General features: G+C 34.4%; 2 protein-coding genes, 1 long non-coding RNA gene and 1 pseudogene across 6 annotated transcripts; 1 reads left to right on the top strand and 3 right to left on the bottom strand.

Annotated features, from left to right (window-relative positions):
- Window positions 1-4782: 4782 nt before the first annotated feature.
- LOC120124809 (transcription factor bHLH49-like) lies at window positions 4783-8520 on the top strand. 4 transcript variants are annotated; one of them, XM_039143385.1, is made up of 9 exons: window positions 4783-4910; window positions 5587-6563; window positions 6649-6867; window positions 6959-7024; window positions 7135-7203; window positions 7390-7461; window positions 7544-7744; window positions 7868-7948; window positions 8034-8520. In XM_039143385.1, the coding sequence occupies exons 2-9, from the start codon at window positions 5655-5657 to the stop codon at window positions 8061-8063; spliced, it is 1647 nt and encodes a 548-aa protein (XP_038999316.1). In that variant the 5' UTR covers window positions 4783-4910; window positions 5587-5654; the 3' UTR covers window positions 8064-8520. The 4 variants fall into 4 exon arrangements, with proteins under 4 accessions (XP_038999316.1, XP_038999315.1, XP_038999317.1 ...); XM_039143384.1 differs by having other exon boundaries at window positions 4787-4934; XM_039143386.1 differs by having other exon boundaries at window positions 4788-4934; window positions 7868-7954; window positions 8033-8520.
- Window positions 8521-9034: 514 nt separating this feature from the next.
- Window positions 9035-9807, bottom strand: LOC120125028 (peroxiredoxin-like 2A). Its single transcript, XM_039143542.1, has 3 exons — window positions 9482-9807; window positions 9285-9393; window positions 9035-9205 (listed from the first exon to the last, which is right to left on the bottom strand). The coding sequence occupies exons 1-3, from the start codon at window positions 9574-9576 to the stop codon at window positions 9035-9037; spliced, it is 375 nt and encodes a 124-aa protein (XP_038999473.1). The 5' UTR covers window positions 9577-9807.
- A 5186-nt stretch (window positions 9808-14993) lies between these two features.
- LOC120125027 lies at window positions 14994-17152 on the bottom strand (annotated as a pseudogene).
- Window positions 17153-21036: 3884 nt separating this feature from the next.
- Window positions 21037-22700, bottom strand: LOC120124952. The gene is made up of 6 exons (XR_005516318.1): window positions 22591-22700; window positions 22191-22235; window positions 22007-22084; window positions 21778-21877; window positions 21558-21698; window positions 21037-21131 (listed from the first exon to the last, which is right to left on the bottom strand). It is a non-coding gene; the product is annotated as an uncharacterized LOC120124952 (long non-coding RNA).
- Between the last annotated feature and the right edge of the window lie 708 nt (window positions 22701-23408).

The following is a 23408-nucleotide window of genomic DNA, read 5'->3' as shown; positions in this document are numbered from 1 at the left end:
TCAGCATCTTTCAGAGGAAATAGTAAGATCGTCTCCATATTCAACATCTATCAGGAAAAGGATCGGATCATCCAAATTATGACTTAGTGTCCCTCATATGAAGGAGTAATATCGTTCTACGACTTAGTGTCTTTAAGAAGAAAGAGAGATCGTCACCAGATTTTAGTGAAAACGATAAAGTCTCTTTAATTTGGATGACCAGTGTCGTATTCAACAGTAAATTTCAAAACAAAAGAGAAACCAAACAAAAACTCATTGTCTATTCGTCTTTTTTATATTATTGTTAACACAAGAATAGACAAAGAGGGGTAGATGTAGACATCCTTTTGTCTTAGTTTATAAATTATTATTATTTATCTAATATTATTATTATCTATTATTATTATTATTATTATTTTACATTTTGTAGACCCTATAACCCAGGCCCAATTTACAAGACTCCAACTGGACCATACCCAAGTTAGCAAACCCAAAGCCCAACTAAGCTGGCCCAAATGACAAACCTAACCTGACCTAACTAGGGTTTTTAAACCCTAGCCTTAATCTGACCTAACCCTAGGGAGTTACTGCCATCACATTACTGCCTCTGTTCTGACCATGTACTCTCGTCATCCGCCAGTCGTGGTTTCAACCACTAAGCATTATCATCTGATACAAACAGTGAGGAAAATCAGTCAAAAATCAACCAAATCCAAAACCCTACAATAAAAAATTAAAATAATCTCGTAAAATCGGGAATGATGTAAGGAAATCATTTCCCCTATCAACAAGCCACCATAACTTCACCAAAATCGAACAAAAAATGCATATAAACCAACATGTAATCAGAGAGAGGGGTCATTCGAACAAAAAGGGGATTCGAAAAAAAAGAGAAATAGTGAAAACAAAAAGAAAACAAAGAAAGAAAAAAGAAAACAGAGGAGAAAAAAGAGAAAGATATTTTACCTCTCAAATTCGAGCGTCATCGGGTTACCGAAGCCAATGAAATCTTGTGAGCAACAAAGGTAGCTTTTATTATTTTATTTTTGGGAGTCGTTTCTTGAGAGTTTATGTAAGCTTAGGTTAGATTTGGGTGGTTATTGGTTACAGGGTGCAGAGATTGAGTCTAGGGGAACTTGCAGCCCTCCACTGCAACGGTTTGGGAAGCTGCCAGAGGGGAGGCTCATCTCCCATCTCAGTTAAAAGAAATAAAATGAGAGAGAGTTTAGGGATAGGGCTATACGGATGAAATGAAAATGGGGAGGGGATTATGTTTTTTTTTCATAATGGGGTATATAAATCAACTAAAACAATATCGTTTTAGCTCCCCTCACCCGTGTTTTATTTTATGTTAGGATAAATTACAATTTTGGCAATCAGTTGGTTGTATCTTTATGTTTTAGTTACAAATGAAACGATTATTTATGATTTTGAGCCTTGTATGTTTTAATTTTTATATTTTAGCCACACGTTTAAATGCTATGGTTAAATATCATGTTGAGTTCATTAATTTGAGATAGATTACATTTTAGTCCTTCTGTTTATTGCATTTTAGTCCTTATATTTTAGTGTAAAATTCATTTGTCATTATGTGCTTATGAATGTATTTTGGTAAAATAACTAGTTTAGTTTAGTAGATTTTTTTAGTATTATATTTTAGTTATCCATGCACTAAAAAATTGAATATATAGGTTTATTTTATTTTATGTATTTATTATTATTTTGTCATCCTTTACGTTATTTATTTAAATATTTTATAAAAATGTGTTTATTCAAATACTGTTGAGAGCGTTCGTCGTAGAATGGACGTGGAAAAACCACCCTATAGGGGAAGTGCGATTCGAAGTCATTCGAACGAAAAACGAACTCATAATTAATAGGTCAATTTTAGTAAAAATTATCATACATTAATTTTGATTCGAAATTACGAATTCCACCATTATGACAACGTTTAAGCGATTATGTACTGATTTCGGGCGTTGTGAGGTGCTTACCCTTCCTCATACGTAATCGACTCCCAAACTCTTAAAAATGAATTTTTGGTAACATAGATCAATTTTTGTCTTTTAAATATTTTTTCTTAAAATTGTTTTAAACAACATTTTTAGGTTTTCGACCTACCTAATTCAAAGGTCGATGGCGACTCCAATTCGATCCAAAAATTCTAATTCATCGAAAACCCCTTTTAAAAAAATAAGTCATAATTATTTTTAATTCAACCTTTCACTTTTAAAAACATTATGACAATATATATATATAAATATTCAAACTCAAAATCTTACTTAAACAGTATCAAATTACTTTTTCACATACACCAATCTTTATAGATAAAAAAATAGTTTTTTACTTATCAAGTAAAATGAGTGAGGGAGCGAGAGATTCCTTTATTTTAAAGCTTAGTTATTTGAGAATTGTAAGTCCCAATGCCAAATAATAATGACATGAAATAATGACGTGAGAGAAAAAGAAAAAGTGGGTTCTCAGTCTCTTTTAAATATTAGAATAATTTACGTGTTTAGTATTTAAACTATTAGTTTTGATTTATTTTAATATTTAAATTTTAATTTTTTTTAAAATCATACTTACAGTTTAGTTTTTATTTTATTTTAGTACTCCAGTTCAAAATTCAACGTTAAGTTTTGAAAAATTGAAAGTTTAGGTACTAAAATAAACTAAAATTGATAGTTTAGGTACTAGAAGTGTTAAGTTTTTAACAATGGGGTACTAAAATGAAACAAAAAACTAAATTTTAAGTATGGTTTTAAAAAATTAAAAGTTTAGGTACTATAACGTAGTTTACCCTAAATATTATTGTTAATAATTGTTTAGTAACATTGTTTATACAATCAGCATATTATATATTTGTTTTTATACCATATTTATAGATATATTATTAAAATTTATATTTGTTTGAAAAATTATTTTGAATTTTTATATATTTTTTTAATATTTTAGTTTTAATTAAAATAATTTACTTTTGAATGAAATTAATTAATTAATAATATATATATCAATAAAATTAACGACCTAACATATACCAAATCAATAAAAATAACGACATGACATGATAATATGATAAAAATAATGATAATATGATATGATATATCTATCACTGCGAAAATTAAGTATTTAAAAAATATTATATCAGCAATAACATGGACAGTTAATTAATTATATTTCCATTAAAAGTGATCATTTTAAGAAAAAATAAAATATAAAAATTAAATTGTTCGAGAAAATAGGGACTATGTGATTATTTAAACAAACATTAATAGTGGATTCTAACATTATATCATAAGATATTGAAAATTTTGTTAATAGTCCGGTGTAATTACAACAGATAGTATATGTTTAAAATTTTATTAATCTTTTGACAAAACATACACATCTTGCGGACTCTATTGCTTAAATTTAAAATTTTTAAAAAGATTAAAATTTCTCTCTTATTACGAGAATTACTTGATAAGTTGATAAAATATTAAAATTTATGTATGTTTAATTCCATATCCCTTTATATAATATAGTAATAAAGATAACAACCAGATTTAAATATTACTAAATAATTTTATTTTTTTATAAAGAGAATAGATGAGATTATTTGGAGATTGAACCTGACATTACTATGTAAGAATAAGTTAAAATTGTTAAGACATACTCGAATATAAAACTTAAGCAATTGATTTGGGTGATATTTTTTACAGCGGAGCATTTAATGAATTAGAAATGATTATATCGTTTAAATAATAGAAGGAAAATTACTTGATATATAATATATATTTTAATTTATATAAATTTATATATCTTATTAAATACTTTTAATATATATATATATATATTTGGAAATGGGATAATGACTCATTATTAAATACTTTTAATATATATATATATATATATTTGGAAATGGGATAATGACTCAAAGGTGTTATTAAAATTCTTTTATTGTTTGATTTTATGTTAAATGTCTCCGTAGTTGAAATAAATAGGATGGCAATCACGATAATGATATATGGTGATAAGAACATTACGAGATTGAATGATAGATGTTATGTTTTAAAGAGACGTCTACAATAAAAACAACATCCTTGTACCTTACTGTGTCATGTCGATTTTAACATTGAGACCATCCTCTCAACGACCATCTAACATGTGATTTTCCAAAATTTATCAAGTCAATTACCGAACAATGTAATACATGAAACTGATTTCGAATGAATATTAATGTAAATTATCAGGATAAATATCAACTGCGTACAAGTCAAGGTATTTGTTTCTCCATGAAAAATAGCCAAAGATGGATAATAGAGAAAGATACCATGGACTCTTCTCTTAGCCATGTTCATATAAATGAAATTCAATAATTATGTTCATTTGCTGGACCCCCCATATGTGTATTTAAATCTGTACAAAAGTGTGAAAATGAGATTTCAGACAAAACTCCATTAAAGATCTTGAAGCTCTCCACCCAAGATATTTTATAATCAAAACAATAATAGAAAAGAAAAATACTGTGATGAGAGTTGGCAGTGTCAGTTGCTAGCTCAAATGGGTATAATTATAACTAAAATCTACAATTAAGCATTGATTTTTGATGTTGGCAGTGGCGGTGGTTAATGAACAAAGAGCTCTCTTTTTAATGCGAGCGTGGGATATAAATGCAGGACCTTTGCCTTTCACTCCTCTCTTCTTCAAAAATAGACAAGTACCCATTTCTTTTCTCTCACTCTTAAATCTAGATTCTGAAGCAATAAAGGTCTCTCTCCTTTATTGCTTTTTCTTCTCTGGTTCTTTTTTTTCCGACTGTTCTGTTGCAGAGTTTCTCTGTTTCTGAGCGGAAAGAAAAGAAAATGGCTCAAATTCATTGAAAAACATTAACTTTTGTGTGCGTGACAGTGTTTTTGAAAAAGAGGGCCTTGAACGAGAGAGTACAAAAAAGAAAGCACGGAATCTGAAAATGGGTATCTTTCTCACCTCATCTCTGTCTCTTTTTCTGGGTTTTCTCTGCTAAAACTCTTGACTAGTGTTTTGACTGAGTGGCTTTATTTATTGTACTGAAATCATTGTTCTTTTTCCTAGTTTGATTGATTGCTTGTAGTAGACTTTTTTAATTTTTCTTTTCTTACAGCTCTTCTTTGAACTCCCTTTTTCTGTTCTGTTCCATCTTTTTTTGTCTTGGGGAAAGCTTCTTCTTTTGCTTTGTGCAAATTCAGGTACTTTACAATTCTCCGGTTTTTGCTTTGGAAATTGTCTGTGTCAGCTTGTGGGTTTGGGGTTCATTAATGAGAAGTTTCTGTGGCTTTCTTTTGGGGTGGGTGAATTTCAGCTTTTCTAGGACTATACCTTCTTTGTATTGTAAGTTTTCAGTCTCTTTGTGGACTTGGGTTCAAGCTTGCTGTTAAAGTTAAATCTGTTTTAATGTTATGTCAAAGGCTTAAATCATTTTCCTATGTGATTTGTCTATTCTTGTTCTTTTCTACCTTTCTCTTTTATGGTGTTGGATCTTTATTCGATCATATTATACCATTTAAGGGTGTGAATTTAGGTAATGGTCAATTTTTTAAAGGCTTAGTTTCTTTTCATCAGCCTAACTTTTACACTGTTGTTGGCTAGGTGTTCAAACATAATTGTGGAGAAAGGCTTAGACCCAGTTTTCTTCTTATACTCTTGTTGAAAGAGGGATGGATGATATAGGCGAAAACCATGAACATGAGCTAGAAAACAGGAATGAGAATAGCATAAACTGCCAGGCGCCTGTTATGTCATCGGATTGGCAATTTGGTGGTGCCAATCTTACAAGTGGTGGTATGAGTTTAGTTCCTAGTGATAATCCATTGGCTATTGGTTCTTCATGTGCTTCGGTGGCAGACTCATTCGGTTCGAACATTTGGGAGCACCCATCTAATTCACAGAACTTGGGGTTTTGTGGCTTCAATGTACAACATGGTGGAAGCTCTTCAAATGCAGTGGGAATTGGGAGAGGTACTCTTACCACTTTGAGAAGTAGCATTGATAGACCATTTGATATGGGTTGGAATGCTGCAAGTTCGACGTTGAAAGGGGGCTTTCTTTTACCGAATACGAATAGGATTCTACCACAGAGTCTATCACAGTTGCCAGATGATTCGGCTTTCATCGAGCGCGCTGCCAGGTTCTCGAGCTTTATTGGGGGTAATTTTAGTGATATGGTGAGCCCTTTAGGTATGCCTGAATCTGTGGGTCTGTATACTAGAGGTGTGGGATTGATGCCGGTACATGAATATGTGTTCTCAGCCAATGAGATGAAATCAGTATCTAGTGTGGAATCTCAGAAAAGTAAGTTGAATGTCGCTGAAGCTACTAGAGATGCTTGTCTGCAAGTTGAAAATCGGGCTAAAGAAAGCCCTCTCAGGAAGGACGGGAGAAGTGGAAGTCTTGTGCCAGCCAACGAAGAAACAAAACAAGGAACTGGTGGTTCTGGTAATGAGTCTGATGAGCCTGAGTTTAGCGGTCGTGAAGGAGGTCAAGATGAACCATCTTCATTGGATGGTACAGGTGGTGAACCTTCTACTAAGGGTCTTAGTGCGAAGAAAAGAAAAAGGAGTTTACAGGTAAAAAACTGTTAACCGATTGTTTCATCGATCCATTGTACACTTCTGTTTATAGTTGAAATTTTGATTACTAAGTTTATGGCAGGATGCTGAGATTGATCAAGCTAAGCGAGGCCAAACACCAACCGAGGCAGCAAAGGATGGTGCTGAAAATCAACAAAAGGGAGACCAGAAGCAAGCAACAAGTGCCAATAAGAATACAGGGAAGAAAGTGTCTCCAGCTTCTCACCCACCAAAAGAAGAATACATCCATGTGAGAGCCCGACGAGGCCAGGCAACAAACAACCACAGTCTTGCGGAAAGGGTAAATTTTATATGGAATACATACTGTTTGAAATAGCAAATATTAGATCATCGATCTTGTTTAGATTGGTGTTAATTGGTTATCACTTCAGGTAAGAAGAGAAAAGATCAGTGAAAGGATGAATTTTCTTCAGGACCTTGTACCTGGTTGCAACAAGGTGTGATAACTTGGACCCTATAGCTTAGGGAGTACAACCATATCGACTTTTCAGCAGTATTCACAACAAATAATGTAATTTGTTGTGTGGGAATTCATTGGTTCTTTCAGGTTACAGGAAAGGCAGTGATGCTAGATGAAATCATCAATTATGTGCAGTCACTTCAGCGGCAGGTTGAGGTATTGGAGCAGAATTTAAAACTTAGGTTTTTCAAGCTTGTTGTTCCCTAGTAATCTTGTGTAATTGGCGATGATGGAATTGTAGATACTTCAGTTTAATTAATTAGTGAACTTTGTTCTGGATTGATGTAAATATTGTTACAACCTTGTGAATTGGTAGTTTAATCACATTCTTCCCTTTCGCAGTTTCTGTCGATGAAACTTGCTACAGTTAACCCCAGGCTGGATTTTAATATCGAAGGGCTTCTTGCAAAAGATGTAAGTTGGTCAAGCATAGATTTAGCTATCCTTCTTGTATTGTCTCATCTAACCCATCAAAAGCTTTTTCATTGATGTACAGATTATTCAATCGCGAGCTGGCCCTTCTTCTACACTGGGGTTTTCTCCAGATTTATCTGTTGGTTATGCTTCATTGCACCTGTCTCAACCTGGACTTGTTCAAGCTGCTCTTCCTGTTACAGGGAATAACGCTGATGTTATTCCTAGATCTCTTAGTTCTCAATTAACATCGATGACTGGAGGATTAAAGGAGCCCAATCAGGTTTTCCTTCATTTTCTTTTGACATCTTTTTAAAGGGTTACCAATATGAAAAATCTGTTTATCTTCTTAACCTCATGATTCATGAACGTTACAAATTTAACTTTCTATACACTTTGATTCTAGCTCTTGAATTCATGGGAGGATGAGCTCCACAATGTTGTTCAAATGAACTATGGAACCAGTGCTCCTTTTAACAGCCTTAATGTATATTTCACGCTTTTATTAATCTCCTATCTCATGGGCCAAATGTCGTCTGATCTGATTAAAATTTATCTAATGCTTTTTGCAGGGCCATGACCATCCTGTAATACAAAAGTAGAACTTTGATCTATCTTTGGCTCCATGCCAGGCATTTCATTATGTCCCTATTACTTGCTATATATATATGCCTGCATTCTTGAAGGTAACTAAGGGAATGCAGACCACTCTTTCGAAGATTAAAGTATAAACATTTGTTGTCACCATTTACGTACCGTGCTCAAGGTTCCTTAACTGCATGGTCTCACAAAGGTCAAGCATAAAACATATGCTGTCACCATATTCCTATCGTGCTCGAGGTTCCTCGGCTGTATGGTGAGATGAATTTCATTTTCATGCTTTTTCAGCATTAGATATGTGGAGGGATATGGAACTCCTTTAATCATGGGAATGTATCGGTGCCCTAGTCTGAGGTAAGGTGGATTAGAATGTATAGATTGATTATGGGAAGTTTTCGTGATATAGGATTTATATGATTTTATCCGGTACTATATTAGATGAACCTCTTCTGTAATCTAAGATATGATTGCATATATTACCAAATTCAAACACTGGAATTTATCTGAAGATTGATTCCTTTAGCAAGCAGATTTTTTTTTCTTCCATAGATATATGTAGCATTTAACCATGGGACAAGAAGTCATGGAAAGATGTCCGAGTAAACAATTGAAGTGTCTTATCCTTTACCTGTCTTGTCCTCATTTAAATTTAACATTAAATTTGACATACGAATCTGATACTCCCGAAGATGTGAGATGTAAATCTATTATATGAATATCATTCTTCTGTTGACTTGTTAGAATCTCTTTGTTCATGTTGTTGATTCTGCAACATGCTGAAGAAAAGGTTGATTTGCAATAATTGGATGATAATAAGCAATACCTGTAACCTAGCACATATCTCTACAACTTCAGCAACAGGAAGCCCAATCACCAAAATTTCTCTCTATAAACTGATAAGCTATTCCAGTTCCCCCTCGACCAAGTATAAAAAGGCCACCCTTGATTTCACCTTCTCCTTTAAAATTTTGGTCTATTCCCATTGCTTTTGCACGTCTATAGTTTGCAATGGCCCGTGGATTGAATAAAAATCCTGATAGGAACTTGTCTTTAAGTAATTTCCACCTCCAAGAGCTTTGAAGAATCCCATTGTACGATCCAAGATCACAACTCCACCCCAATAGCGTGGCCAGAAGTCGTTTACCTGCATCAAAAGTTGATATATCTGAGGAAAAAAGGAAGTTTATTGGAGAAATTTTTTGAATAAATAGTGTACAACTCACCTCTGATTCTATATGTTCATGAAGAACTGCAAACATTTGGATTCCCAGTGCATCAAATATTGGCTTTTTGGCATAGAGCTGGTGAGCTTCAGCTCTGCACATGATGCACCTATTATCATGTAGGCAGGGAAGTCAAATCAATTTCATCCTTTAGATGATAAAACATGGTTTTTCTCTTGTTGATTTTGACACTTTACCCTGGCCGTCGAATGCACAGGAGAACAGCCGGCTTACACCGCCACAGTTCCGAAGCTTTCATAGGTGGAGTCTTGGATTTCACCAAAGGCTCCATCCCGATCTTATACACGGGAGTTAATCTCTGAACCGATATGTTTTCAATAGTGGCATAAGGTGCCACGGTGTCGACCACTGGAGGAGGTTGTACGCAACCGCAGGCTCGAGCCTTGGCTGGTCCCGCAGCAACAATCCCTTTAAAGATGTAACCATCCTTAATCTTGAAATCGGCCAGTGATTCTTCCAGCGACCTGTTATTGTACGTGCTACTCCTGCCAAAGGACTTTGCTATGGATTGGATCTTAAGAATGGTGTTATTTCTAGACGGTGTAGCCGTGTTTTGTCTCGCGGCGAGGCCATATGATTTTGACAGTGGATCCGTGCACGCATGGCCTTGATCTGTTAAACGTGCAATATGGCCCCTTTTCATGCCGAATCGTGAAGATAGCTCCTCGGTGCGCAAGTTAAGGAGCTCAGGCAGGCATTTCCTAGAGGCCTCTAGCTTATTTCCATACTGGATCAAAGCAAGGTCATGAAGGTAGGTTCTGATTTCCAGAGCATCCTGAAGAACAGAAGAAACAAATCATCTGATTTCCAGGTGATGAACATATGAAATAGCAGGTGATAAATTTATATTTATTTACCTTTTGATGCTGCGTCATGTTAAGTGCATCCATGTCATCCGAATTCATGATCTTTAAAGTTGGGACGTCATCCCAACCTTCTTCCAAAAGCTTTGGAAACAATGCCTTGGGAACCCCATCACCAACAAATTCTTCTATCGAGAAAGAAGCCATCGTCTGTTGAAATGAAACTGACAATGATACATCCGTATAATGCTATGATCTGTTTATATATGCTCATGTGGAGCTTTGATCTATTCGAAAGATGCTTTAAGAAAATACTGGTAACGATGACTCGTGAATTGAGGCTAAACTTACAGAAAAGAAACTCAATTCGATTTGGCAGTTTTGGTTTGTCATTTATGAACTGATGAAAGCATAGAGTAATATGCCGAAACGTTAACGAAATTCAATGGCTTTAATAGATTAATTGGTTCGCAGGCGTCGATGGTAACTAATAGACAATAGCTACAGGTTATATGTTAATCTCACAACATTGCTTGGAGACGATCAAAAAGGATGCTGACAGCACCGGAAGGTGATTCGGACGTTGAAAACGACGTTTACAATGTCAACTGCATTTGAACAGGCTACCGGCCATGTCCTGCCCTAAAAAGGGACATAAATATTGTTCATGTAGTAAACCCATAATTGTCTTAATGTCTTTAATTTCGTCCCCGCCCTAAATGACTTTTCATTTGGATTCTAACGTATTAACAAGAATATACTTTTAGTTGCCTAAAGGATTTTTCGTTAAAAATAAGTACATAAATCATACTTAAAATTTTCTTTTGGTGCCTAAAATTTTTTTCATTAAAAATAGATATATAATATTTTTCCCGTTATACTTTTTAGTTGTCAACTGTATTTGAATAGGTCACCAGTCATATCCTGCCCTGAAAAAGGTCATAATGTCTTTAATTTAGTCCCGTCATAAATGACTTCTTTATTTGGATTTTAACGGTTCAAACATAATAATAAGAATAGATTGAGAGGACGACGGATGACCAAAAGTAAATCTCCTTCGTATGAAAATTTCAAATCTCATATATAATTTAAGTATTTTTGAAATATATATAGGATTAATATAAAAATAAGTACATAAACTATACTCAAAATTTACTTTTGGTGCAAAAAGGATTTTTCGTTAAAAATAAGTGTCTAATATTTTCTCTGTTACACTTTTAGATGTTTACCGTTAGAGAAACTGTTAAGTGACACGTCACGTTCATATTTAAAAAATATATGTTTTTAAATAATATTTTATTTTAAAAAATACAAACGTAACACGTGTCACTAACGATTTTTTAACAATAGACACATAAAAGTATAACAGAGAAAATATTACATTTATTTTTAACAAAAAAATCTTTAGGTACCAAAAGTCAATTTTTAGTATAATTTGGACACATTTTTTTTTATTAAGTCGTATATATATACACCATCAAATGTTCTCAATAGTAAAAGAGAAGATTAATCTTGAGATGTTTAGTTTAAGAAGCTACATTTATAAAATGTGTGTATATTATCAATAAATTAGAAAAATATTTAATAAATAGTACCTTAAAATCATTTTAGACTATTCAAAAAAATATATGAATTCAAGAAAAAAAACCATATATTTTCTAACAATTTATTTCCATAAATATAAAATTTTATAAGTTTATAACATCTGATATCTGTCCTCTTTGTAAGCAAGCATCATTTACAGCACTGCAAAGAATTTCAATGGGTTGTTGTTAGATGGATATCACTTTGACTATCGCAATACAAGACATTGTTTTCTTGTTTCTTGCCTAACTCTTCCAAGAAACTTTGGAGCCAAACCATCTCCTTACTGGCTTCCGTAACAGCGACATATTTTGCTTCAGTTGTGGAGAGAGCAACTATCTTCTGTAGTTGAGAAACCCAACTCACTGCAGTACCTCCCAGAGTATAGACATACCCTGTAGTGCTCCTTCTGATGTCAACATTTTTGGCTAAGTCAGTATCTACATAGCCTGTCAGTATTGTATCTTTAGCTTTGAAATAAAGTGTTTTGTTTGTAGTACCCCGCATATATCTGAGGATCCATTTGACTGCTTCCCAGCGTACCTTGCCCGGATTATTCATGTACCTGCTGACAGCTCCCACTGCATGAGAAATATCTAGTCTGGTACAGACCATGGCATACATCAAACTTCTAATTGTTGAGGCATAAGGCACCTTCACCATGTGTGCACGTTCTTCCTCCGTCTTTGGTGATTGTTCTTTAGAGAGTCTAAAATGAACACCTAAATGTGTACTTACTGGTTTAGCATCTTGTATGTTTAACCTGGAGAGTACTTTGTTGATGTACTCAGCCTGTGATAACATCAAAGTCCCCGAATTTGTGTCTCTCTTGATCCTCATCCCAAGAATCTGCTTTGCAGCGCCCAGATCTTTCATTGCAAACTGCTTTGACAATTTTTGCTTCAAGTTTATAATCTCTTGCATGTATGATCCTGCAACGAGCATGTCATCAACGTACAACAATAAAATAATGAAGCTGATGTCGAACCTCTTGATGTAGCAATAATGATCTGCTTGGCATCTGGTAAAACCACTGCTACTCATAAAGCTATCGAACTTCTTGTACCACTGTCTAGGAGCTTGTTTTAAACCATACAAGCTCTTCTTCAACCTGCATACCAGGTTTTTCTTGATTGCCTCTATGAAGCCTTATGATTGCCTCATATAGATTTCTTCCTCCAAATCACCATGAAGGAAAGTTGTCTTTACATCTAACTGCTCAAGATGTAGATTTTCTGCAGCTAGAATTTTCAATACCAGTCTGATTGTAGACGGTTTCACGACTGGAGAGAAAATTTCATTGTAGTCAATTCATTCTTTTTGCTGAAAACCTTTGACAACCAATCTTGCTTTGTAGCGTTTGCTCCCATCGTGCTCTTATTTGATCCTGTAAATCCACTTGTTATGAAGTGCTTTCTTGCCTGGTGGTAATTCAGCTAATTCCCACTCTGATTTGACATAAGCAAGTTCATCTCATCTTTCATGAAAGACTCTCACTTGACTGAATCCTCTACCTGCATTGCTTCATCATAGCACTCTGGTTCACTATTGTCAGTCAGCAACAAGTAATGCAAAGAAGGTGAATAATGCTGGGTTGGTTTAGGAATTCTGGAGGAGCGTCTTAGTTCCGGTGTGCCTGGTTCTTCTTGAACTGCTTCAGGACTGATTTTAACATCATTTCCAGAAATCTTCTTGAACTCAGCAAATTCCTTTGTTTCAGCTTCGATATTGGAGCTACTTGATTCTATGGTTGACCTGTCTTTGTACATCACATTCTCATTGAAAATGACATTTTTGCTTCTGATAATCTTTCGATTTTCGTAGTCCCAAAATCGGTAACCGAACTCATCACCACCATAACCAACAAAGACACATTTGTTGGACTTGGCGTTAAGTTACTTCTTTCAGCAGAATTTATGTGTACATAAGAAATACAGCCAAACACTCTTAAGTGTGAAAGGTTTATTTCTTTCTTGCTCCAAGCTTCCTCTGGTATTCCACCATCCAAGTAAACTGAGGGCCCATGGTTGATCAGGTAAGTTGCAGTGTTGATAGCTTCAGCCTATAGAAATTTGGGCAATCCGACATGTATCCTTATGCTTCTGGCACGTTCATTCAGAGTTCTGTTCATGCGCTTTGTTACGCCATTCTGTTGTGGTGTCATGGGAACTGTTGTCTCTATCTTGATCCCATTGTTTGCGCAGAAATCTCTGAATCTATTGTTTCTGTACTCTCCTCTATTGTCAAACCTCAATCGCTTAACTTTCAAACCAGTCTCATTTTCCACCATGGCATTCCATTTTCTGAATGTATCAAAGACTTTTGATTTCTTCTTCAGAAAATAATCCCACACATTCCTTGTAGAATCATCGATGAAGGTGACATAATATAGTGAGCCTGCAAGAGATGGAACTGGAGATGGTCCCCATACATCAGTATGAACTAACTCTAACTTTTCTGCCTTGGGTGTCTTGCCAATCTATGCAAAACTGACTTTCTTTTGTTTGCCAAAGATGCAATCTTCACATAGTCCGACATCTACATTCTTTAGATCCGGCAGCTTCCCTTTTGTCAAAAGCGTCTTCATCCCTTTCTCGCTCATATGGCAAAGCCTTTGGTGCCATAGGTTTGATTTTCCATCAGGATCTGTGGCTGCAATGATATTCTCTAAATTTGAGATTACATAGAGAGTACTAGTCTTCTTACCACGAGAAATGACGAGTGCTCCTTTGGTAATCTTCCATTAACAGCCTGAAAAGGTTGTGATATATCCTTCTCCATCAAGTTGTCCAACATAAATCAAATTTCTTATAAGACCAGGAATATGTCTCACACCTTTCAGCTTCCAGGTGGTCTGGTTTGGCAACTTTAGTCGGATGTCTCCTCTTCCAACGATCTTCAAGGTTTCATCATCAGCTAGATGAACCTTCCCAAAATCACCACTGAATTAGAATTAGATATTTTTTACTATTTTTGGTAATATTTTGATTGTCAATTAGGAAGTCAATTTAAATCCGATTTAGGCCGGATTTTTTGGAGATTGCTTATTTTATTTCGAATTTCAATTTAGAGTGATTTTCGGGATTTTGCTATTTTTGGCAAAATTCGAATAAAGACGATTTTTGGCTATAACAGTCCGGCTTGTGGACTGATTTTGTCATTGTTTGATTTGATAATATTTTATTAAACCCTAGAGACTTTTTCTCTGGATTTTTTTGGGCGAATTTTCTCTTGTGAATCATCTGTTGTAGCGCTTGCAGGATAATCACTATTCTGTCTGGCGTCAGTTGGTATCAGAGCTTCAACATCTTCCTCCGAGTGCCATTGCCATCATCTCGTATATCTTGCTACCCAACTCAGTAGGGCTGTCAGGCTGCATGATGAAGAGGACAGTAAGAATAATATGTTAATTAAACGTCCGCAAAGTTTTTTCAAAACAAATGATCCTGTCCACTTACAGTAAAGCCACCGGAGATCAATGCTGTATCATATAACAAGTCAACAGCTCTCTTGGCATCACTGCTTTCGGGTGCATTCTTGCATGCAGCCTGCAAGGTGAATAAACCTTATAGCCGTCATAGAAGAAACAAAAGACAAGGACAGCAAGTATATCAACATCTCTGTAATATTAGATTTCTTACAATCAACATTTTGACCACCACTACGGCTTAAACAAAGTACAACGACTGCTCTGTCTAATCAAGGAGCACATATCTCAATAGTGCTACTACTACATCTCATATTCATTATATACATAGTAGTAATCAGGACTAATATAGTTAAGTGTAATGCTTCCATTCTTTGTACTTTCTTGGGTTGCTATGGTCCCAAGATATGTTTCAACGGTTTCATCACAACATTAAAAGATAAATATTGTTGAAAGAATGCTACACTAGACTAGTTTAACTAAAATGCTCTTACATTCAAGTCTTTAATGATTGGATGATCTGGATTAATCTCCAGGTCCTCCTTCCCCTCATGAACTCCAAACTTGCTATATCTCCAAGCGCGTGTGCTTTCATCAACCTACACAATGATTAACAATATGAGTCGAGGAATGATTTAATGTATGTTTATGACTTATATAAATAAAATAAAACCTCTCACCTTTCCATGTTAGCCGACGATCCGAACTTGCCAGAAACAAGGACACAAGGTGATGAACTTAGTCGCTTCGAAATTTGGACTTTGGCCACCTTGTCTCTCAGTTGTTGCTTTATCCAATCACAGAGAAGATTAAATTCTTGTTGGTTTCCCTCTCGTTTACCACATGTTCATCACCTGGTATAACAACAAATTCCATTAGATGCAAGCCAAAGCCATAGGAAATGAAGAGCATGGCTGCCAAAGAAAGATGCCTCTCCCCCTCCAAACCGAAAGTAAATAATTAAATAACTATAGAAGAAACCATAAATACTAACCAAGTTCTAAGTGTTCCTTGCTAATATCAACGAATTTCTTTTCTTTGTAGGTCTGCAGGTTTTGGATGGCAACCTCATCGATAGGCTCAATTAAATAGAGAACCTAAAAAGACGAAGCTATATCAGTTATAATGGAACATCAAAATAAGCAGCAAAGAAACCATATAAGCTTCCAGGGGGGTAAAGAAAAAAATATGAGCTAGTAATAACAATAATAAATAATTTGATTTAACAGGTGTACCTTTGTTACAGTCTTCTGTTGTTCCTATTTGTTTATTGCTAAGAAGTTTACTGTACATAGACTTGCCTAATTCGGCTGGGTAAATAAATTAATTCCTCCAAAATAAATGGAAGGAATAAAAAATCTCTCCCATCCTATGTACTAAATCAAAGAACCAACGTTTAACTAGTTTCTATCCTTGAGCTAAGATTTTTCATTAGTATTTCCAAATATAAGACTGCCAGCAGATGTTTCAGGTAATTCACTAGACAATATCGATCAATTTTACCCCCAAAATTGGAACTACTCTATATGTCATGTCACATGTGGGCTGTAGCAAACTAAAGACCTGAAGTCTCAGATTATTTTTACCCTTACAAATCCAATGCCGAATCGCCATGCATACCTCAATGTCCTTTTGAACAAGTTTCTCCAAGAATGGAGCAGTCATGGCACTTTTCAAGCTGTCAGTTGCCAAGTAATAAATAGCCTTTTGATTCTCTCCCATATTTTGGACATACTCATCCAAACTAGTCAATTCCTCTTCATTTTTTGATGTGTAAAATCGAAGTAATGGTGTTATCCTCTTGTGATTACCGGTGTCTTCAATGCATCCCAACTTTAGGAACCTGCCAAAGTTCTCCCAGAACTTTTTGTAATCCTGTATTCAAGTTTTCCATAGTCCAAGTTAGTAGACAAAGTTCAGGTCAGCAATGGTGAAAAATATATGGCTTCCATCAAACAAGTACCTCTTTATTTTCACTTTCAGAAATCTCTTGAATCATGTCAAATGTTTTCCTGACAAGTCTCTTTCTCATAATTTGTTAGAAAAAATGATTAATCCGAGATAAAATAATAATAATAATAAATATTATTATATAATCGAACGAAGCAAAATAAATAAATAATTAAAATAGAGGAACATGATTTGTTTACTCGTATGAAGACACAGAATCAGATGAGTAGAGTAAGATAAACCAAAGAAGGATTTTTGTTGAGGCCTGTATGAACAGTTTCTTAAGACAGATTCATCCTCTCCTCGGTGCTTTGAGTAACGTTGGACGTCGGTCTCCCAGGATACAACAACAAACGATCACAACAGTAAGCACAACTATAGTGATCAGTTGAACACAATCTTGCCTTTTCTATCACCAGTAGGGCTGGCAATTATCTATGGGTGAGTGGATTATCCACCCACCCTCCCCGAATAAATGGATGAAAACCCGCTGTGAAACGGATGATTGGCGGGTGATGGGTCGGGTCGGATATGGATACAAATTTTTTAACCCATCACCCGTAGCATCCATCCACCCATTAATATATCCATCCATCCATATATATTATATTATATATATATAATAAAAAAATAAACGAATGATTGTAAATATTCTTATTCTCTTAATTCTGACTTTTATCCCATTGAAAATATGTCTAATTTTTTAATATTGGTTTATCCCTATTGATACTAGGATGGAGAGGACTTTTGAGAAGTGATAGTTTGTTGATGAAGATTTGAAGATTATATTTGGTGTACAAGACCATACATGATGCATCTATTCACTTGAAAAATGTATCACAAACATAGTGCACAAGACTATATAAATTGTGTTCCATTTTGTTTTTGTTTGAATTTGATGAAAATTTATTGTTCATGTTTTGGTTTCTATGAATGTTTGAGTATCAATGTTTGGTTTCTATGAATGTTAGAAGAATTTGAGCTTAGGATGTAAAAATAGGTTTTGTTCATAGTATCATCCATTTCTCATCCGCTCCACCCACTCCACCCGCGGATGATGGATGGAGCGGATATGGATGAAATTTTTGGTGGGTAATGGATGGTGTGGATGGAGATTTGGACCGCGGGTGATGGGGCAGATGAAGCTCCACCCGACCCATCTCCGATCCATTGCCAGCCCTAATCACCAGAAAGAATGAATATGGAAGGAATTTCTAAGAGTTTTCCTATTCCAATGTTTTTGGGAATTATTTCTAAGATTGAGCCTTAACTAACCTATTTATAGAGGAGAGGAAACTAATGAAAAGGTTATGACCTTTTGATGAAGAGATTTGTTGAAAAGCTAATAGGTATAATTGAATTGATGCAATTTTATACCAAATAATAAGTCTGTTCACCAAGTGACATAACTTATTATTAAAAGACATCATTTTTATTCAATTATTTATTAATTTTCCAACAATCCCCACATGAATGAAATTGATGATTTCAAACACTGACTCGATATGGTGATAGATTCTACGTTCGATATTTGCATAGGATAGGTAGGCGTCCCCCTTTGAACATTCCCTTGTGAAAATATGTTTACCTTACTGGCTGTCCAGTAGACGTGATGTCCTTGAACTGTCTTGTCATTGGTGTAAGCGATGACATATCTCACACAAATATCTCACTGAAAAGAATTTGGTTCTCATGGTTATGTCCATATAGCCGTAGACATCTCCTGGTTCTACAAGAGTTTAGAGAACTATGCCCCAGTAGTCTCTTTAAAGCGGCTCCACTTCACTCTCACATAGGTGACTTATGTTGTTCGGCTCACCGAAACACATAGTGGTCATTAAAAGCATTGCTTAACCTTTTTCCACATTTTAGTCACTATTTTCATCATAGGAATGAACATGGGGATAATAACCCCCACAGTGACCTCACAAGGTCTATGCAAGTAGGTCTCCCCTTGAACTTAGATCTTGGGATCTCCAGTCAACTAAGTTGGGTTTTCCTTCACATAGCGCCTTAAATATTAATGGGCTTTAGTCACATTCCTTTCGATGTTTGTCAAGTTGATCTCAATTCAACTCATTGTTTAGCGGTTCCACAATGTTATCTTCTGATTTTACAACATATAGATAACTCTAGTTGAGATCAATTGTTTAATGATATTATCTCGGCGACGTATGTGTATTGACTTACCATTATACTTATACAAGGCACCCCCACACTTTGATGTAGTTGTAGGAAAATTTTCTACATTTCCATAACTCATATGGTGTCTCACATATTTTCTTGTAAGTTACCTTATTTAAAGGTAATTTGCTAATAAAATAGCTTCATCCACATGTTCTATGACAACTCAGAACATGACCAAATGTCATTCATAATTCTTTAGTAATCTAATGGATATTATACACTTCATATGGTGTATCTGACAATCCATTCAAGATGCAATTTCGACATAGAAACTTAGAATGCTTTCAAACTTTAATGACAACAATGTCTATCTCATCCTCTGTCATGCAACGACATGTCTTGAACCTGCAAAGATAGATATCCTTTGTCCAACATGTCATATGGAAGGACATCGTTACGATTCAATCCATATCAATTGGAATTTTCCCAAGACCCTTTCGTTTAGAGTATGATGGCCAAGACTTATTTTCATCATTGTAATAGTGTCGTTGAATTGCGTGCACCAAATCTAGTTTGCAGACTTTGCGTATGACACTAATTTCTTTTACTTTTCGAATTTTTATCAAAATTCACCAAATCTCCATTAAAAAAAATCTCATGTGATGAAAATCACTGAGGTTTGCCCTTGATTTTGGAACTTGAAAAGGGTTATGTTAACATGCAAAAGGTTCTTATATGAACAAGTGATAAGCAAACCTGAGATTACAATTGACGTGGATTCCTCACTTTCGGGTGGATCCCTCGTAATGTTGTGGATGCTTAAATCACATAAAACAATTTCCAATATGCCTAAGTCTTCTAGAATCAGCAGAAGCTTTGACTTCAACGAGAAAATAAAGGTTGCTTCCAAATAGATTTTGAATCGATGGAACCTTTTCCTTGGCATCGAAATCTTTTCCTATCCATCACGCCTTTCTTTTGCTTCACTTTAAAATTTGAATGACGCAAATTGTCATAAAAGTTACTGACGTCTCGGATTAGAATTGTAAAATTAAATATATAATATGTTTTAAGATTGTTAGAAAAAATACTTAATCCGAGATAAAATAATAATAATAATAAATATTATTATATAATCGAACGAAGCAAAATAAATAAATAATTAAAATAGAGGAACATGATTTGTTTACTCGTATGAAGACACAAAATCAGATGAGTAGAGTAAGATAAACCGAAGAATGATTTTTGTTGAGACATGTATGGATAGTTTCCTTAAGACAGATTCGTCCTCTCCTCGGTGCTTTGAGTAACGTTGGACGTCGGTCTCCCAGGATACAACAACAAATGATCAACACAGTAAGCACAACCGTAGTGATCAGTCGAACACAATATTGCCTTTCTCTATCACCAGAAAGAATGAATTTGGAAGGAATTTCTAAGAGTTTTCCTATTCCAATGTTTTCGGGAATTATTTCTAAGACAGCCTTAACTAACCTATTTATAGAGCAGATGAAACTAATCAAAAGGTTATGACATTTTGATGAAGAGATTTGTTGAAAAGCTAATAGTTATAATTGAATTGATGCAATTTTATACCAAATAATAAGTCTGTTCACCAAGTGACATAACTTATTATTAAAATACATCAATTTTATTCAATTATTTATTAATTTTTCCAACATAATTCTCACCTATATTCAATATGGCAACATAATATTAATTGCTGAATAGTTAGCAGAGTTGGTCATAGACCCTAAACTGAGAATACAAATTCACTTGAAAATGAACGTACAGACATGAGGAAGTAAAAATGACTAAAAAAGTATACAAAATTAATCTTACAATACGGCTTTCTAGCAGGATCTCGCGAGAAACATTAAGTGGAAGATCATCAGAGTCCACAACACCCTTCACAAAGCTCAAGTATCGTGGAAACTGCAACATAACATCAAGTTAAAATACAAGTTAAAGCTTGATAACACAAGGAAAGGCTACAAGTATGATCACAGTTATGCAAATTACATAATTCAGTCACCTTGAACAAACACAGTAAAAGAAATTAAACAATCTTTTTCCCTACATTTTGGTGAATACACAGAATTTATCTATGATTGTCTTATGCAAGTGGAATGTGAAAATACTTTTCCAGTCAAAATATCAAAGAACCTTCTAATAAATTTATCATAAACATGCAAGAAATGGATGGAGAACAAAATATCAAACCATGCCAAAAAAATAGTTATAAAATTTCTTAATTTTCCGAATTTTATCCAATAAAGAACCATGATATACTCCCACAAGTCATTCCTACAAACGCCAATATTGCAAAAACAGATATCACGTGACCAGGTCAAAACTTACCAGCTCTCCATCAAAATCAGCTGATATAAATACGCGTTTCACATACAAGCGTATGTTCTTTGTTTTTGGGTTTACTACGTCCACATTGTTAAGAGGACCCATGCCAGGAATGTACAGAACACTCCTAAACTCCACCTCACCCTGCATGATTTTTAAAGGAACTTTAATGACTCTAGTTACGCATAGGAAGACAATGCATAAACTACAATTGCATGCATACCTCAGTAGTGAAGTGAGTGTATCCAAGGGGATCCAAGAATTTGTTGAAAGTCTTCTTGTAGAATTCATTGTACTCATCTTTTTCAACTAGGATTTCGCATCTACAACAGACCCCACAGAAAACATAAATAATGGTATATAACAATAAATTATATGTAAAATAAAGTAATATTCTTAAGAAAAAGAGCATCTTAAACTGTATATAGTAAGCAGACAGAAGAAAAACTCACCCATATCCGTTTTGTTTCGTTTGCTAATTCCCAGTCCCAATACTTCTCAGTTTTAGTTGTCTTCTTTTTCTTCACATCCTGTCAACAATCTCATAAGCCAACAATAAAACCATGTTTGCTGAGAAGATAGTTTTGTTAACTAATTGCTAGCAACAATTATATCAGAAAGCAATGGCACAGTTACCTTTGGCTTTACTTCTTCTCCTTCTCGCGGTTCTTCCTCCTCTACCTGCTTAAAGATAAAACATAGTAAAGAATGGTTAAGAGATATTTTTCAATGAGCTCAGAATTGATGTGCTTATAACAAAATAGAGCAACTCTTTCATCGGATATGAGATCAGAAAAAGATTTTTTTAAAGAGAATAAACCTGTTAGTAACACCTTTAAAATAGACAATTAATGCAAACTGTGTTTATCTATAACTACAAAAATCAAGCAAGACGAAAATGTTTAAACCATCACAAGGGAGTGGAGCAGGAAGAACAACTATTCATTTGATTTCACAAATTGATTCCACGTGCCTAAAGAACCAGTTGAGAAGGAAGTAACTATATCCAAATTAACACATAGGCCTGCACACTAACCTCAACTGTCCTTGATTTTTCTTGCCAAGTGTAGATTGGGAAAGAAACAAACTGGGAGTAATTCTTCACCAAATTCTGAATTCTGATAGGATCCGAGAATTCATACTTGTTGTCGTAACCGGTTTTCGTCTGGGCACGAAATATTTACTTGACGGGAAAAGTGATGTGAATAAATGGTTTTGAAAATAATTTGGGAGTCGCCATCGGCCTTTTGGGTCAGGTAGGTCGAATACCTAAAAAAATATCTTTTAAAAGAGTTTTTAAGAAAACATCAATTAAAAGATAAACTGATCTGCGTTTTAACCAAAAATTCGTTCTTTTTAATAATAAAAAGGGATTCGTGGTCGGTTACGTTTAGGGAAGGATTAGCACCCCTACAACACCCAAAATTGGTACTTTATTAATTATAAATTGTCTCTATTATTAGAAATTTAAAAATTCAAAAATATATTTAATTCATAATTCTGTTATTTCAAATAATTTAAAAAAATATATTAATATATATAAATAAGATATTTACTTATTTAGAAATATCAGAAAAGGGCTTCTAGGTGTCTTAAGACAGCTCTTTTCTTCGATATTAAAAAATAAATAAATAATTAAAACAATTAATATATAATTTATAAAGTATGATATTTATTTATTTAAAAATATCAGAAAATGGACATCCAGTTGTTTTAAGACTGGCCTTTCTTAATATTGAAAAATAAATAAATATTAAAACAAGATTAAAATAAGTTAAAAGTAATTAAATAATAATAAAATAAATATTATTTATTGTATAAATATATATTTATGGCTAATTAATATAGTAATAA

This window comes from Hibiscus syriacus, unplaced genomic scaffold (genome assembly GCF_006381635.1).
Source record: "Hibiscus syriacus cultivar Baekdansim isolate YM2019G1 unplaced genomic scaffold, ASM638163v2 tig00110429_pilon, whole genome shotgun sequence".
Taxonomy (NCBI): domain Eukaryota; kingdom Viridiplantae; phylum Streptophyta; class Magnoliopsida; order Malvales; family Malvaceae; genus Hibiscus; species Hibiscus syriacus.
The sequence above is the reverse complement of the archived record's forward strand: the minus strand, read 5'-3'. Positions and strand labels throughout refer to the sequence as shown.

Coding starts and splice junctions, on each gene's coding strand:
- LOC120124809 (XM_039143385.1), top strand. CDS start 5,655: ATGGATGATATAGGCGAAAACCATGAACATGAGCTAGAAAACAGGAAT. Junction 6,564..6,648: donor AAAGAAAAAGGAGTTTACAG/GTAAAAAACTGT, acceptor AGTTTATGGCAG/GATGCTGAGATTGATCAAGC. Junction 7,204..7,389: donor CACTTCAGCGGCAGGTTGAG/GTATTGGAGCAG, acceptor TCCCTTTCGCAG/TTTCTGTCGATGAAACTTGC.
- LOC120125028 (XM_039143542.1), bottom strand. CDS start 9,576: ATGGAGCCTTTGGTGAAATCCAAGACTCCACCTATGAAAGCTTCGGAA. Junction 9,394..9,481: donor CTGTGCATTCGACGGCCAGG/GTAAAGTGTCAA, acceptor ACATGATAATAG/GTGCATCATGTGCAGAGCTG. Junction 9,206..9,284: donor ATGAACATATAGAATCAGAG/GTGAGTTGTACA, acceptor CTTTTGATGCAG/GTAAACGACTTCTGGCCACG.